The sequence below is a fragment of the Barbatula barbatula genome (assembly GCF_947034865.1).
Source record: "Barbatula barbatula genome assembly, chromosome: 11".
NCBI lineage: Eukaryota > Metazoa > Chordata > Actinopteri > Cypriniformes > Nemacheilidae > Barbatula > Barbatula barbatula.
In genome coordinates this window covers 16,436,712-16,452,069 of record NC_136774.1, presented here as the reverse complement: position 1 = coordinate 16,452,069, position 15,358 = coordinate 16,436,712, and the positions used below count along the sequence as shown (strand labels likewise).

Here is a 15,358-nt window from a genome sequence, read left to right as displayed (position 1 = left end):
TTCTTTGTCTCCTATCTATAAAAAGCATGTTTATATGTGTTCCAGCCTCCTGCTGACTCTATGTGAGGGAGATATTTTTGCGCACTCTCTTGCATGCATACTATTTTTCCACACTAGATTAACTGTCGCAGCAGTAATTTGGCGTGATGACCCAGTTTTTCAGCAGCAAAGCAGCCAGTCTCTTCCATAGTCATTTCCATTCTAGAACCCTTTAAATATATATATATATATATATATATATATATATATATATATATATATATTTGTGTAGGCCTATATTGGTTTCATATAAAATCGAATGGTAAATTACGCCGTTCGTATTTCGGTTATAAACATAAAAATACCGAAATTAAAAGAAAAATATTTATCAAAACTATTGTGACTGATTTAAAACCATAAGCTCTCTTATTTGGTAGGAACAGCACCTGTTTGTTTACGTTTGTGCAGCCGGACCCAGATGTGATTGGGCAGTAGGGTTAATCCTTGAGAAGTTCCCTAGGTTAAATAGGCGTACACCACTGCGACAAATTGGACGTTGACAGTCTACTATTATATTTCCTGATAAAATGAACAACGGAAGAGAAAATGCAATATCAGTTGGTGAAGGCTGTGGACTGCACTTTTGCGCCTACACGCCCCACGGCCAGAATCTCGATGATGGAGTTCCCAGGCATCCATCCGACGAATTACGTATTGACCATAACGTAATCGACGAGACCACCACGGAGACTAAAAGAAAGAGTATTCAGCATTCGGGAGATGGATGGAACAGTGGAACAATCAAAAAGCCCAGATCGTTGAGGCTCCTAATAAATGCGCGTGAACGGAGGCGCATGCACGATCTCAACGATGCGCTGGACGACCTACGAGCTGTCATCCCATACAAACTGAATCAAAGAGCGAAAAAACTATCCAAGATCGCAACGCTGCTCCTGGCCAAGAACCACATCCTGATGCAAGCTAGGGCCTTGAAAGAAATGCGAAGAATTGTTGCGCAGCTGGACATGATACAGAACTTAAATACACCACACTTACTGTCACAAGCGCATTAAAGTTGTTTTATTTTTTTATTTTGTATTGTAAACCCTAATTTCTTCATAAAATCAACGATGTGTACATTTTAACAAATGTAAAAATGTGTGACCCCACAGACATGGTCATTTTTTTCTAATGAATTATGTCCTTAAATAAAATGTCAGCTATTTTGTCACCTGTAATGTATTAATATCGCTGAATTATGTATACAAAATAAAAACTTAATTTCGTTCAAGCGTGTCTTTTTGAAAAGAAAAAAACAAGGAAAGTAAAATCAGGGTAGGCTACTAATAAATAAATAAAATAATATATTATACATAAATCATATTGTTCCATTTTTTATTATGGTTTTTAGCGAATATAATGAATATCAAAAGAATGTATAATGAAAATGAGCTTTCGAGTTTATGAAACACTATTGTTATAAAATGCTAAATGTATTAAATTATAGACTACATTAGGGTAGGCTGCTCGTTGAATGGAAATGAGTACTGTATAAGATAATATTGCAAAAACACCCCCTCCCTTCCCCATCACAGGGAATTTCTCATCTCTGAATATGGTCTTCATAATAAAGGTGACAATCATAATCTCTGAGCCATAATCAATTATCCTTCAGCCCCCTTATTTCAGTGCTTATTTTGCAATAACATTGTTGTGTTAGATAAGAGGATTAGACATATTTAAGCTTGTTTGGGAAGGTTGGAGAGTATAAAGCTAAGGCAACAAAAGTTATTGTTTGTGTTGGGTGATTATATCCCTTCAAAGCATTCAGAACAATGAAAGCTACATTACCATTAGGAGAAAATTTTTTGAAAAGATGAAGTATGAATATGAAGTAAAATTGAATACTAAAATATATTTTCGATTCCTTCCGTTTACTATTGGTATTATACATTTCAGTTCATAATATAATTAGAAATGTCTAAAATATTAACTACTAAATATTGTTATTAAAATAAATCTGTGTATCTATGCACTTGATCTGGCAACCCTTTTTCTGATCTGGCAACTCTACCAGCTTTGCCACAGCAACCATGACGTCAGTATTCTGACCAATCACTGATCTCCCCTCAACTCTCGTTAGGAGTGCGTCCCGTTTTGTTATCGCGGGATATTAGCTGAGGCCCACCGCTATTTATAACAGTAAACAGTAAGTACTTTATTACTATTCCTCATATTTTTTACTAAACAATAATACGAATAAATAACATTTAAACTAATATCATGTTCTGGTTTGTTATCTGATAAATTGCGTTGTCAAAAATATGCTCGCCGATCTCGCTACTGTACGTGCACTCAAGAGAGGGACTGTTTATTTTTTTTGTCCCGATCAATAGGATTTTATTTAACACGGCATATTATTCATTAGTCTACGGCGATAGCGTTAATACAATCTGTCACCTTTATGTGTGTCATACATACAAATTATATTTACGTCGGTCACGCAGTTGGTTGGCCAGTAAGCCGCTTGCTGCTATGTTGTCCTGTCTGACAACAGAAACACCGCGAAAATATGAACGCACGCGGTGCCGTTCATTCAGTCATTTACCATAAAACATCAACATCTCTACGCTAAACTGCTTAAATGTTAAAACAGCTTCCACTTACAGCTGGACTCCGCGTGCAAATACCTACATCAGACGTCTGCTCTGATTTGAACACAAAAACACGTGCAAGTTTCGTTGCATGTGCACTAAACGATGTTTGTTTGTCCTTTTTTACTATAGCGCATCCATGATGAGTTATTCAGAAAAGCATGAAGATATTACCAAAGAAGAGTGGATGGACAAACTTAATAATGTGCATATTCAGAGGGCAGATATGAACAGACTCATCATGAACTATCTGGTAACAGGTAATGTCAGTGTAACGTTTGGTGGTGTTGTAGTAGCAAATATGGAGAACTAACACCATATATATTTTAAATACTTATAACTGCTCTAAATCCCAGCTGAGTTCTTAAGCAAAACTGCCCCAGTGAAAAAATGTTTGTTCACAGAGGGTTTTAAAGAGGCTGCAGAAAAGTTTCGGATGGAGTCTGGGATTGAACCGAACATGGATCTGGATTCTCTAGATGACAGGATTAGAATCAGAGAAATGGTTCTGAAAGGTCAGATCCAAGAAGCAATCGCACTCATTAACAGCCTCCACCCAGAGCTCCTTGACACCAATCGATACCTCTACTTTCACCTTCAGGTAAACATTATACCTTTTAAGAGTATACTGGGAGGGAGAGAGATGTCTAACAGAGGATGTGAATGATAATCTAGAACAAAATCTGGAAACAATACGCCAAACATGGCCATCTTTTATTTATTAACAATGCACAAACAAAGGTATTATTGAACCCCTCTGGTTCCAACGCAGAAGACAACGATGCTGAAAATATGATAATTGAACTGTTAGTATAAACATCAAACTGCAGTGAAGTAAGACAGAGTTACCCGTTTGCTCTCTTTCTTCTTGTAGCAGCAACACCTGATTGAACTGATCCGTTTGCGAGAGACCGAGGCAGCGCTGGAGTTTGCACAGTTACAGCTGGCTGAACAGGGGGAAGAGAGCAGAGAATGTCTTACTGAGATGGAGCGGACCTTGGCACTGCTCGCTTTTGACAACCCGGAGGAATCACCATTTGGAGACCTGCTCAATATGATGCAAAGACAAAAGGTGAGTGCGTTTAAATAATCTTCACAAATAGTTTGGGATGTTTGTTTTATAAATATAAGTGAAACAATAGTTTCTTTCTTCTATTATTACTGTGACTAGTGTAAATTCTGTCATTGTTCCCTAAATGCTGTATTCTGTCTCCCTCTATAGGTATGGAGTGAGGTTAACCAGGCTGTTCTAGACTATGAAAACAGGGAATCTACTCCAAAATTAGCAAAGCTGTTAAAGCTCTTACTTTGGGCTCAGAATGAACTGGACCAGAAAAAGGTTAAATACTCCAGAATGACAGACATCAGCAAGGGCACCATTGAGGACCCCAAGTAGAGACTGTAATGCACATGGACACATTTGTAATTTTTTTGTTCCTATTTATAAACAGTCAGTGACTGGATGGCAAATATATATCTAAATATAGTGGCTATTTGTTGATTCCCCAGTAAATAATTGAAAGTGAAGATTCATCATTTACTTTCACGTTATGTCATTGAAAACCTTTGACTTTCCTCTGGCCACAAAACTAATAAATATTCTGTTGGGACAATTCAATATTATCACAAAATATTATGACTCACTATTACACAAGATTGCGTTTAAAACTTAAAAGTAAGGGTGAGTAAAAGATTACTATTTTAAGCTAATTATTTAACCAACTGTGCATTATTATTTTATTTCAAATAGAATGAATTGAAGATAAAGCAAGATTTTTTGTAATCTAATATTAAATATATTGTTAGGATATTTTTGAAGAACAGATATTCTTAAATCATCTGTGCTTACCTTTTTTATTTTGAGTTAATTTATTTTCATATACATTCACGATTTATCAATGTTATGTTCTCATGCCAAGACTTGTTGGTTTACTGTTAGAGACTATAGCATACATTTTCTGACTTTTTATTATTTTTGGAATGTTATTTGAATAAATTCTTTATAAAATACCTTTAATGGTGTGCCATTTAAAAAAAAAATTATTTATAATTATATGCCTTAATTTTCCTATGTTCATTTAAAATGGATGGTATTGTTACTATAAGCACCAAAAGTTTATCTAATGTTATGACTTTATCTCCTATGTTACATGACAAATATGGTATTAACTATAGCAAACTGAACAGCGATGCTAAGAAAATCTGTTAGTTTTAGCTGTAATAAGATTCTATATTTTTAGAGAGAGAGAGAGACTTTATTGTCATTGTAATATTACAAATAAATTAGTTTGGTAGCTCATAGAGACTAGCAGCAACAGGAAATAGATAAATAAATAATTCCCATAATCGCGTACAATAGAATATATGTGCAGTGGCATTAGATAGTGCAAACAAATATTGCCCACAAGACAATATGTATAGAAATACAGTTCTGGATGTACAGTAAAATGTTCAGTATATTAGCAGCAAATTAGTGGAGAGGGAACACTCAAGATTGTAGCTGTCTTCAGGTTCCACCAGCTGAGTGTTTGTGTATGTTAGAGGAGGAGATGTGACGCAGGCAGCTCTGGGGAAGAAAATATTCCACAGTCTGTTTGTACATGTTCTGATTGTCCTGTATCTTTTGCCGATGGGAGGGGTTCAAACATTTGATGATGCTGCCAGCCCTCTTGTGAAGACGGCTAGCATTAACTAGTTTGGGTAGCTTGGTCCTATTCGCTGCTGGCATACCACACTGAAAAACAGTAGCAGAGAATGCTTTCTATTGTGCTCCTGTAGAAATTTTCTAAAAGCTGAGAAGATACGTTTTCTTAAGCTCTTAAGGAGAAAAGAGCTGGACTGAAAACACAGTCCTGTATTCAGAGTGAGAGTGGATGAAATAGCTTGGTTACCAAACAGAGCTAAAGTCCACAATATGTGTTGCGATGCTCTAGATGGGACAGGCTTGTGTGAAGTGTGATTGAAATTGCATCCTCCGTTGATCTGTTCCTATAGGCAAACTGGTGGTTATCCAAATTAGAAATCACGCATACTTTTTCTCTGTGGTCCTTTGGTGACGGTGTTGAAGGAACTGTCTAATCAACGTTAATGTACAATTTAGATTGATTCCTTCCCTCACAAAAAATTTACCATGATTTAACTAACCATGTTTTTGGGATTATTTTAAATTAACGCAAATAAACAGAATCTCTACACACTGAAAAAACTGCTCCAGATTCACTAATAAAAAAGCAACGTTTCGACCATAAGGTATTTGAATTTGTGCAGCAGTTTTTCAGTGTTCAGATATTGTTTTTTAGCTTGAATTTATTGAATTTTTGTCCTTCACCTGAGCCTTTGTGGCCTAATTATTTTATTAAGAATTATACCATAGTAACTGCACTTTTACAGTCTACTTCTTATAATAATATAAAACCATGGTTAATATTCTGAAAGGTTAGTATATAATTTGTATCTGCATATGATGAGAATAATATTTACTTCTTCAAAAAATCATATTGGAGATGAGGGGGTATTGCTCCTATCCACATTTTCCTGCACCCACTTTAGGCCAACACAGGAGTTATACCCCTTGTTAACATGACCACAACTTTCTCATGGTCATGAGTTTAACGTAAGGTCAGAGCAATGCAGTAGAAAATGTGAAAAAAAGTTTGTCAACATAACCTTAAATTGTACATTTTACTGCAGACACAATGTGTGCTATACCTGCAAGATATATTTTTAAGACCAAAGGGAATTCAAAGTGAGCATTTTTTTACTACTTAAAATAGTTAAATTGGTGGATCCATCAGAGAAGGACATTATTGTGAGTTTGTGCTTTGATCTAATCTGTTTTCAGGGTTCACTTACGTTCTCTAGCGATTGTTGACTTCAGCATCTGTGTTGGCCATGGCAACTATGAAGCTGCTTTTTTTGCTAGTGTACACTCATTTTAAAAGTCTGACTCACTATACACCACCATAAAACATAAGAATTCTTTATGTCCCTGCTGTGTTTTAACTAAATAGAGAATTGGTGATCTTACAACAAACATGTTATCTAGCAAATTTGACAGTGCAATTTTGTTCAGGTCTGTTTTCTCCGCTGTGATTCAGCAGATTAGCCAGGGGCCTGAAGAACCTGTTGGCTGCGTCTTCTTCTGACTTCATTCTGCAGGTCATCAGAGTGATGATTAACATGTTCCTAGAAATGTCAAACTCTGAAGTGCTGAATGAAATGTTTAAACAAAAGATGCACGAACTCTGTGTTCAGTGTTACCCAATGGGATTCATTCAAACAGGCTAGAGGAAGTGCGTGAGGGTTTGATGTTTTCATACCATTTTATATCAAGCCTTTGATTGGGGCTTTGAAGGAAATTGATGCAGAGCCCTTAGCTGAACTCCTTTTTTGGTTGTTTGATGTCATTAAAGCATTTGACAGGATGACAGGGTTTAGTATGGTCCATTGGTTTGTTGCTATGCCCTCTCTGCTGTTTGGAGGCTGGGTCTCTGATCATCTCATTAAGCAAGCTTAAATAACATTTCTTTCAGACTAAACATAACAGTTTCTGGTCATAATGACAACTTTTTATGACGATCCTGTTTCCATCACTTATAATGACATTGTGTTTTCTTTATTTTAGATTTTAGGACAGTATCTGACTACGAAAACTGATGGAAGTAGTTACTTGTGGTAAAAAGTCTACAGATCCAAATGTATTTTGATTCCACGGAGACACTATACATTTGAACTAAATGTGTGATCTGTATTGTAGTGTTTGTGTGTGCCTGTTTGGAAAATGCTTATGTAGTTCTGTGCTATGGGAAAAAGCATTGTGTATTTTATTATATTTTATGATATCTACCGGGTGGCAGGAGTAGTTGGAAAACAATTTCAGGTCATTAAAATGATCATGTACAGACTACAATAAATATCTACACTGTTTAATGTACACTCTAAATAATTTTGTCGTAAACCTATTTTATAATTAAACTAGCAATATGATTTTATACTGATACATTTTGGTTTGAATAAATGCTTGTTCTGTCACTCCACAAGGTGGTGACAGAGAACCGAAGCTGCAAAAGCAAGTGAAAGTGCGAAGAATATCACATTAACATCAAGTGTTTTGATATAGGAAAAACTAATATAATGTAGTAATAATATATTCTATTTTATTTTACACGTCTGGCCATATCTGGTTAATTACAATGTGGATCCCTACATTCGCTTTAAAAGAGGGTGACGCGCACGCCGTAATGATGACGCTACTGGTGGGCGGAGCCGTTCGAAATCTGCTGCATCTGCTACGTTTACGTGATCGCGCGGTTCCCGGGGATGCAACCACAAAATTAACATCGATTCCTTAACGCACTGATATTAAATCAAGACGCCGTGTTTCGGGCCCAGCAAAACGGTAAGCAGTGCATGTGTTTAAGACCTCTACATCTTAAGAGAACGCACTCTTCCACGTTCTCTTTTGATTTATCAGTGGGTTTGGCCGAATCGGTCTATTCGGTGTAACGGGTGCGCGAGCTAACAGGCCAGAGTAATATGGATGCTGGAGCGCAGAGCAAACCAAAGCAAAGCAACGGGGCCTTCCTGGTGATGTGGAGCCAGAGATTACAACAAATCCTGTTTTTAAATGATATTTTACGTTATAAACAGTCCGTATTCTAAAGAGCAGATACGATGTTGTATATTAGATCATCGACCCCTCCTCAAGCTGCGAATAAATGAGTGAATTATATGTGCATTTGCTCTTTTGCCATTGCATTTAAAAATACATATATGTGATGTGGAATAATAAATGCCACATACTATGACGTGTAATGTTAAAAGACACAGCGCTCTTTTTTGCAGACAAATAGCGTGTCTGTAGGCTAAGTGAAACGTGTGTCTCATTGCTCGTGTTTACAATTCTAACTTGACAGCATTGTGCGTTTTCTAGTCGCTATCAAACGGTCATATTTTGTTTTGATTTACCCAAAACTGCTGTGTAGGCACCAGGTTTGAATCATAGCCGTGGCTCACGTGAACTGTGTGATGCTGGATGCAGCCAGGCCTGTTCGTGACCGAGTCGTCGTGATGCTTCTGGATATTTCTATGTGTGCGGCAGTAACTTAACATATATATATATATATATATATATATATATATATATATATATATAGTATATATAGTAAATATACATACGACATACAGTTTCGGGGAGTAACATTTACAAAATAAAGTAACTGTAATGCGTTACAGTTACTGTGAAAAATATGTATTACATTACAGTTGTTAATGATTTCAAAGGGCGACTGAATATTTTCTTTATGCCTCCTAAAATTCTTTCAACATCGAAGGCTTCAATGCCGAACCTGATGAAGCAGCTGGAGGTCTGTAATTTAACCTTTCTTAATTGAATAAAAGCACACAGCTTTGTCGTTATTGTGAGTGTACACAAATAAAAGTAGACCCTTTAGTTTAGAATGATGTTTGTGTATTACACGATTCTGTATTCTAGGTCCAATTAGATGCTATGTGGAAAAATCCACCAAAATGGCGCATCATTAAATATAGTATTAGAAAAGCCAGTGACTGTTCCCGCATGCTACACAATGCTAATGTAAACGTATGGCTCTGTATTGCTTGTTTCTTGAAGCCTGGTTTAACAAAGTTCATCTCCATTCACAACAAATTCTGCGTATTTTTCATTGACCGCTACAAACTCAACGTGAGCGCATTACTACGATTCGCTGTTTGCTATGACGGATTTTTCATCCCCTAGACGAACGGTGTGATACATTTAACGCGGATAAATTCAGGAAACATCACATTCAGTTCAGTTTCTAGCCCGGTGTATTCAAACAGTTTCCCTACTTGGCACTATAACAAAGTTTTTCCGGAGACTCTGCCTCTTTAAAAGATGAGCAGATCCAAATGTTTGTCACCCTCAGTTAAACGCATCGACGGAGATCTCACAACCTTCAAAACACTACTTAAAACACACCTCTTCTGCGAATATTTTGACAGACAAATGAGAAAAAGAAATGAAATAATAATGTACACCCTCTTCTCTCAACAGGTAGTGGTCTAGGTTTTGTTGAAACTAGTAACTTTGTATTAAAAACTTAGCAAGTATTTAAAATGTGATAAATTGTGTAACAAGAGTAAATTATAATCCGTAACCTATTAAATGTACAAAGTAACCATCCCAACAATATGATATTCCTAAGAAATCTCTTTAGTCTTTGTCGTTGCAGCTTTGATTAAAAAAACACTGATTCTGAGCAGACGTTTTCTAACACATTTGACAAAATGTGCACAAAAGCATGAGGGAAAAAAAGTCACATTGTTCTCGACCATGTGTCTGAGTTATTATGGTCTGGGAGTGCTGAGTAAACTAGCTGAGATACAGCAGTCAGCAACCGAAAGCTCAAGATTCTTTTGACACAAACCCATGGTGCCCCAGACATGATGAGACAAGCAACCAAATGGAGAGACATATTAACACTTGCTTTATTCTCACGCCTTATATCCACTAGAGCAAAATAGTTCCAGCTTTGTACTTCATTTAGCATAGTGCCTAGTAATATGCATTTGTCTGATTCACATGGTAGCCTAACCATTATACGTTGTGTATAAGGTGATGCGTCCGCTTGAAACAATCACCTGTGATCAGGATTGGAACAGCACAAAAGGTTCATCTGACAGGAGGCTTGTGAATCATGGGTAAAGCGTGTGATCGCTGGAGATCACGGTTTATGATATTATTGGATTTGTCCAGACTTACCTGAATTGGTGTATGTTCTCAAGGACACTTTTGTGACTTTGTTCTCTTGAACATCATGCTGATTCACACGAACAAAAGAGGTGTAAAAATATGCAAAGAGAGCAAGTTAAACAGAAAAACAACAATCGTTCTATGTTTGTTTGTGCACTGTTAGAACCTCTAGGGCATCTTTAAAGGATCAAGCTGCACGGTTTTATTTCTGTTGCAGTATTGATTAGAAATCTGTTTAATGTACTAATTATCTTGAGTGTTTTTTGTGCTAAACCTTATGCAGTTATGTGGCGAATCTCAGACATGAATAGAATAGACTAGACATGTGTTGTACAGAACAAGATATAGCATAATACAGACATGATTACAGTTATACAACATGATTTCTGTTCATCTGATAATGCATTTTATGTCCTGTGGGTTTTTAAGAGGCAAATTTATAGATGTACATTTTACAAATTTAAAAGGTCAATAAACTTTGCAGACCTCATCACATATGAGTGAGGTTTTATTGGGTGTTTTTTATCGTGGTCAGGAGTTTATATGAAACTGTGAGAGTTAGCAGATAACCTTAGCAAGCCATAATGTAAGCCTATAATGCCATTCTGATCTTTAAACTCTAAATAAACACGACATTTTGAATAAGCCCAGATCTATGATTGTGTGTTTCCGGTTAGATTGTTAAGGACCTGAATTATCATGGCTGAGCATCAGAGGCAACGTACGCTCTCCACATCAGGAGAATCCCTCTATCATGTGCTGGGAGTGGAAAAACTGGCTACTGTTGATGACATCAAGAAGTCCTACAGGTTAGTTCCTCAGTGTCTCTGTGCACTGGGCTGCGTCTGTTTCCTGCAGTTCACTTCCAATGATTTCGTTGGAATGCTTTTCATCACATGCTTATCGACCAAATGTAGCAGACAGCAACGTGAAAACCTGCAGTTCAATAACATTAAGTGCATTCAGAGACTTTTAATTCTGCAGTTTTGCTGCATATACTTTCTGTATTGTTTAAGAGATTTACAGCATTACAGAATTGTGACGACATTCCTTTTTGAATTCTAATCTGGTCATCAATGTTTGCGCCTTTTCTGCTCGTGACAAACCAACCTGTGGTGTATAAATTTGTAGTATTTTGCGTAATTGTTTTGTCAACAAATTTAAATAATCCCTTGCTTATAGGGGACAAGAAATTTACAATGTTTTTATTTTTTCCGTATGGTCATAACCTCTAAGAAATTAAATAAATTGCATTTCATAGTCGTTAATTGTACCTGATTGCCAAAAATCGAATTTATTTTGTAACTGTCACAGGAAACTGGCATTGAAGTTTCATCCTGACAAGAATCCTGACAACCCAGAGGCAGTGGATAAGTTCAAAGAGATCAACAATGCCCACGCCATCCTCAATGACCCTACAAAGCGAAACATCTATGACAAGTATGGCTCTCTGGGTCTTTACGTGGCTGAACAGTTTGGAGAGGAGAACGTCAATACCTACTTTGTCCTGTCCAGCTGGTGGGCCAAGGTAGGACCTAGTTCTGTTTTAATGGGTGGGTTTTGTGAGCAGAAACCATTGTGACCTTTGACTGCACTGTATTGAGTTTTGCCTGCTGTTTAAAGAAAAAACGTATATAAATTGCATATAAAAATATTCCGAGAGTATTGGAGCTAAAATGCTTGATTTGAACCAATAACAGTGTTCAAAACGACAAAATTGACTTCAACCCCACTAATGGGTCATCTCGCCCTCTGTCTCCCCCTACAGGCTTTGTTTGTTTTCTGCGGCCTGGCTACAGGCTGTTATTTCTGCTGTTGCCTGTGCTGTTGCTGTAACTGCTGCTGCGGTAAGTGTAAACCACGACCACGTGAGGGACCAGAACCGGAATGCTATGTCTCTCCTGAAGACTTGGAGGCCCAGCTTCAGTCCGATGAGAGAGGTTAGTTTGTCTGTATGTGGTAGCCTAGCCCACATCACATATGATATGCTGTGTCTGTTATTGATTAAACTATAATTTCAAGTTGAAATCTCTGTGCAGAGGCAGGTGGAGGTGAGCCTATCGTGATGCAGCCCTCGTCGGCCACGGAAACCACCCAGCTGACGTCCGACGGTTACCACTCTACTTACCACACTGATACCGGCTTCAACTAAAGCTCGACCCTTTCCACCTCCACCCTGTGGCTTGTCTCCTGCCACACATCCCCACCTGTCTTAGGGAGAAAATGAGCAGAATCCTTAAACTACAAAAAAGCCTGTTTGTGAGAGGAGGATAGCCAGCGATGGAGGAATGTTTTTTGTTTTAGAGTAACTTGTGCTTTATTCACACACCACTTCCATGTCCCGCAGAAGTGTGGCTCCCATTCACCTCAGCGTAGCTTAAAAACGAGTTTTAGAAAAGTTATAAAAACATCCTGTTGGTTCCCCTGATCTCTTTGTTGCCTTGACCTCCGACCTTGCCTTCCACTTGTTCGCTCCTTCCTTCAGCCAGATTTGTTCGTCGTCCTGTGGCATGCACTGTTCCTTGACTTTGTTAGATGAAATTTTTGAAGTTCTGGTTTTCTTGTAGGTATATTTATTGACATGCAATATTTGTTTCCAGTTTTAAGTACTTCTGACTGTGGTTTAAATACGTGAATTTACCATAGGTGTTTGAAAACTAGGGAAAATAAGCTGAGAAGCAGTAGGATTTGATTAAATTCTTCATCAACATCTCAACATTTTCAGTTCTCATACCCCTTAAACCTCCAAGCTCCAGAGTTTGTTACATGAATTCTTTGTGTACCAAGCCATGATTTAAATAACATTGATGGGGTCACTTTTGTCATCCATCACTTTTTTTTTGAGAGATATACAACTGATGCAAGCGATAACCTGTGATTCCTTTCTTTGTTTTAAATCATCACATTTGGATGTTGGTGATCCTTATTACGAGGACCATTTGCAACAAGCTGAGCCAAAATTAGGACTTTTCTGTAAATGTGGAGTGGATTTACGTGTCATCTCTCAGTGTGCCTGTTTAGTATGTGGATGATGCTATGCTGAGGTTGTTCGGCGGTGTGCGATAACATGTTTGGCACTAAACTCCATTTGGCCCAATTGTGTCTCTATTGTCATTCAATGGGAATCACGAATCCCAACGAACCATTAAGTACTATAGTGTCATATCTGATGTCACATCTCGACTGTACACGTAAAGTCAATACAAAGAAGGATGATTCATTTTTATATAGATATACAATCGGCACACATCATGTGTATGTACAATATATGTATATTTTGTGCATTTTTGTATTTCAGTTACTTTGCGCATATATAGGAAAGATTGTGTGATATAGTTCTTCTGTGGTACTGGCCTCTTGCTTTTGCTCCCTATGCCAAGATATACGGTTTCTTGTGAGAGAGATGTGTGTATTAGTATAAAGTTGTTAATTCCAGAAGGATAAACATTCCCATAGATTTATTTATTGAAGTGGTGTGATGAAGGACTCATCGTCTTTACAGCTTTCATGCTTTTAACACTAAAATTCACTCTTATCTCTGTCTTTCCATCGTTTACAACAATACAAGTGCAAAAATATGTGTAAGGACTTAATCTGTGCATTAATTTACAAACAGATCTTTTTTTGGTTCTTTTTTCAGTTTAATGTATTAAACAGACTTTCTGTTTTGAATGGAAATACATTAAGTTTTGATGCTACATTTTACAAGGAAATAAGCTACTTATTCACTGATATTTTCACGCTTATTTGATAGGGTCTCCGAGATGTGGAATTATATTAAGTCATCCTTACATAATTTTTTTTGTAATTTTGTTTCTTGTTGTCAAGTTGTGTGAAAGGATTCTCATTGTATTGCTCTCCATTGTTAGATGTTTTGTGCTTTCAATGAAATTTCGAGTTGGATGCTTGTTGATCTGAAAGGTTTAAAAAACCTCTGTACATGTGGTCAGTGTTTTTTTTCTCGAATATATAAAAGTGCTTTAATTACCTTCTTATACCAAACCTGATTTTCTAAATCTGCAATTACACTGAGATGACCATCATTGCCATATTCACGATCATGTTCTTAACAGTTTTTCTCTTACATCACATGCCAGTCTACACAATGCTGGCTTATGGGCAGTCCTGCATGGTGTGTTTTCACTTGTCTAATCTTCAATTTTTTCCCAGCATAATACAAATGTCACCAGCCGTGTTCATTCACATTTTCCTGTTGTGCTTCAAATGCCAATGATTCATTTATTTGTTTACATTCATTTATTGAGCACAATAATCTATTGTCTGTCAGTATCTGCTCCTTATTGCAAGCTCTCCTTCTCTCACTCTGTCACTCTCTCTTTCTATCTTGTTCTCATGCGCTCTATGGCTTTTAATGGATGTTATAGCCTCTGTGGTTCCTTTTCCTGTGAATTTATCTGTTTCAGAACTGCAGTCATTTAAAATGTATGGCTTCTTTGTTAAAATGTTGGATTTTCCTTTAAAGTTAAATGGACCTTGCTTAAAGGAGAAAAAAATGAAACATAATAAAGTGAAATGGTCAGGAAATTAATGCATATAATGTCTTCATAAAGAAGAAAAATGTTTAGTGTAATTATTGTGAAATGGTAAATTTTATGCATTTTAATAATTTTATTTATGATCTTATTTTGTTTATAAAGAATTGGCTTTGTTTTAAATTATGTTATATGAATACATGACTCTGAAACTATGCGACTTATAGTTCTATAGTGAAAGTCTCTTGTACATACACTGAACTATTAAAAATAATAATAATAGACCTTTATGTTGTAGCATGGTTATTGTATGAGTAAAAGAGAAAAAAAAACATTTATTTGCTGGTGTAAAATAAATGTCCTGAACATTTGATGTGACTGAAAGTAGTTTTCTTTAAAAATAAACAAAATAATAAAGATTCTATTTTTAATCATGACGCATCACAACAATGCACAAATTGCACATCGAAATCGAAGTA

The 15,358-nt window shown here is 36.7% G+C and overlaps 2 protein-coding genes across 2 annotated transcripts; both read left to right on the top strand.

The window, feature by feature from the left end:
* The first annotated feature begins 2,124 nt into the window (after nt 1–2,124).
* On the top strand, nt 2,125–4,648 carry gid8a (GID complex subunit 8 homolog a). The gene is made up of 5 exons (XM_079466996.1): nt 2,125–2,188; nt 2,766–2,893; nt 3,038–3,234; nt 3,508–3,705; nt 3,856–4,648. The coding sequence occupies exons 2-5, from the start codon at nt 2,773–2,775 to the stop codon at nt 4,027–4,029; spliced, it is 690 nt and encodes a 229-aa protein (XP_079323122.1). The 5' UTR covers nt 2,125–2,188; nt 2,766–2,772; the 3' UTR covers nt 4,030–4,648.
* Nucleotides 4,649–7,861: 3,213 nt separating this feature from the next.
* dnajc5aa (DnaJ (Hsp40) homolog, subfamily C, member 5aa) lies at nt 7,862–15,275 on the top strand. Its single transcript, XM_079468500.1, has 5 exons — nt 7,862–8,031; nt 11,064–11,195; nt 11,701–11,914; nt 12,155–12,326; nt 12,426–15,275. The coding sequence occupies exons 2-5, from the start codon at nt 11,086–11,088 to the stop codon at nt 12,536–12,538; spliced, it is 609 nt and encodes a 202-aa protein (XP_079324626.1). The 5' UTR covers nt 7,862–8,031; nt 11,064–11,085; the 3' UTR covers nt 12,539–15,275.
* The last annotated feature ends 83 nt before the right edge of the window (nt 15,276–15,358 follow it).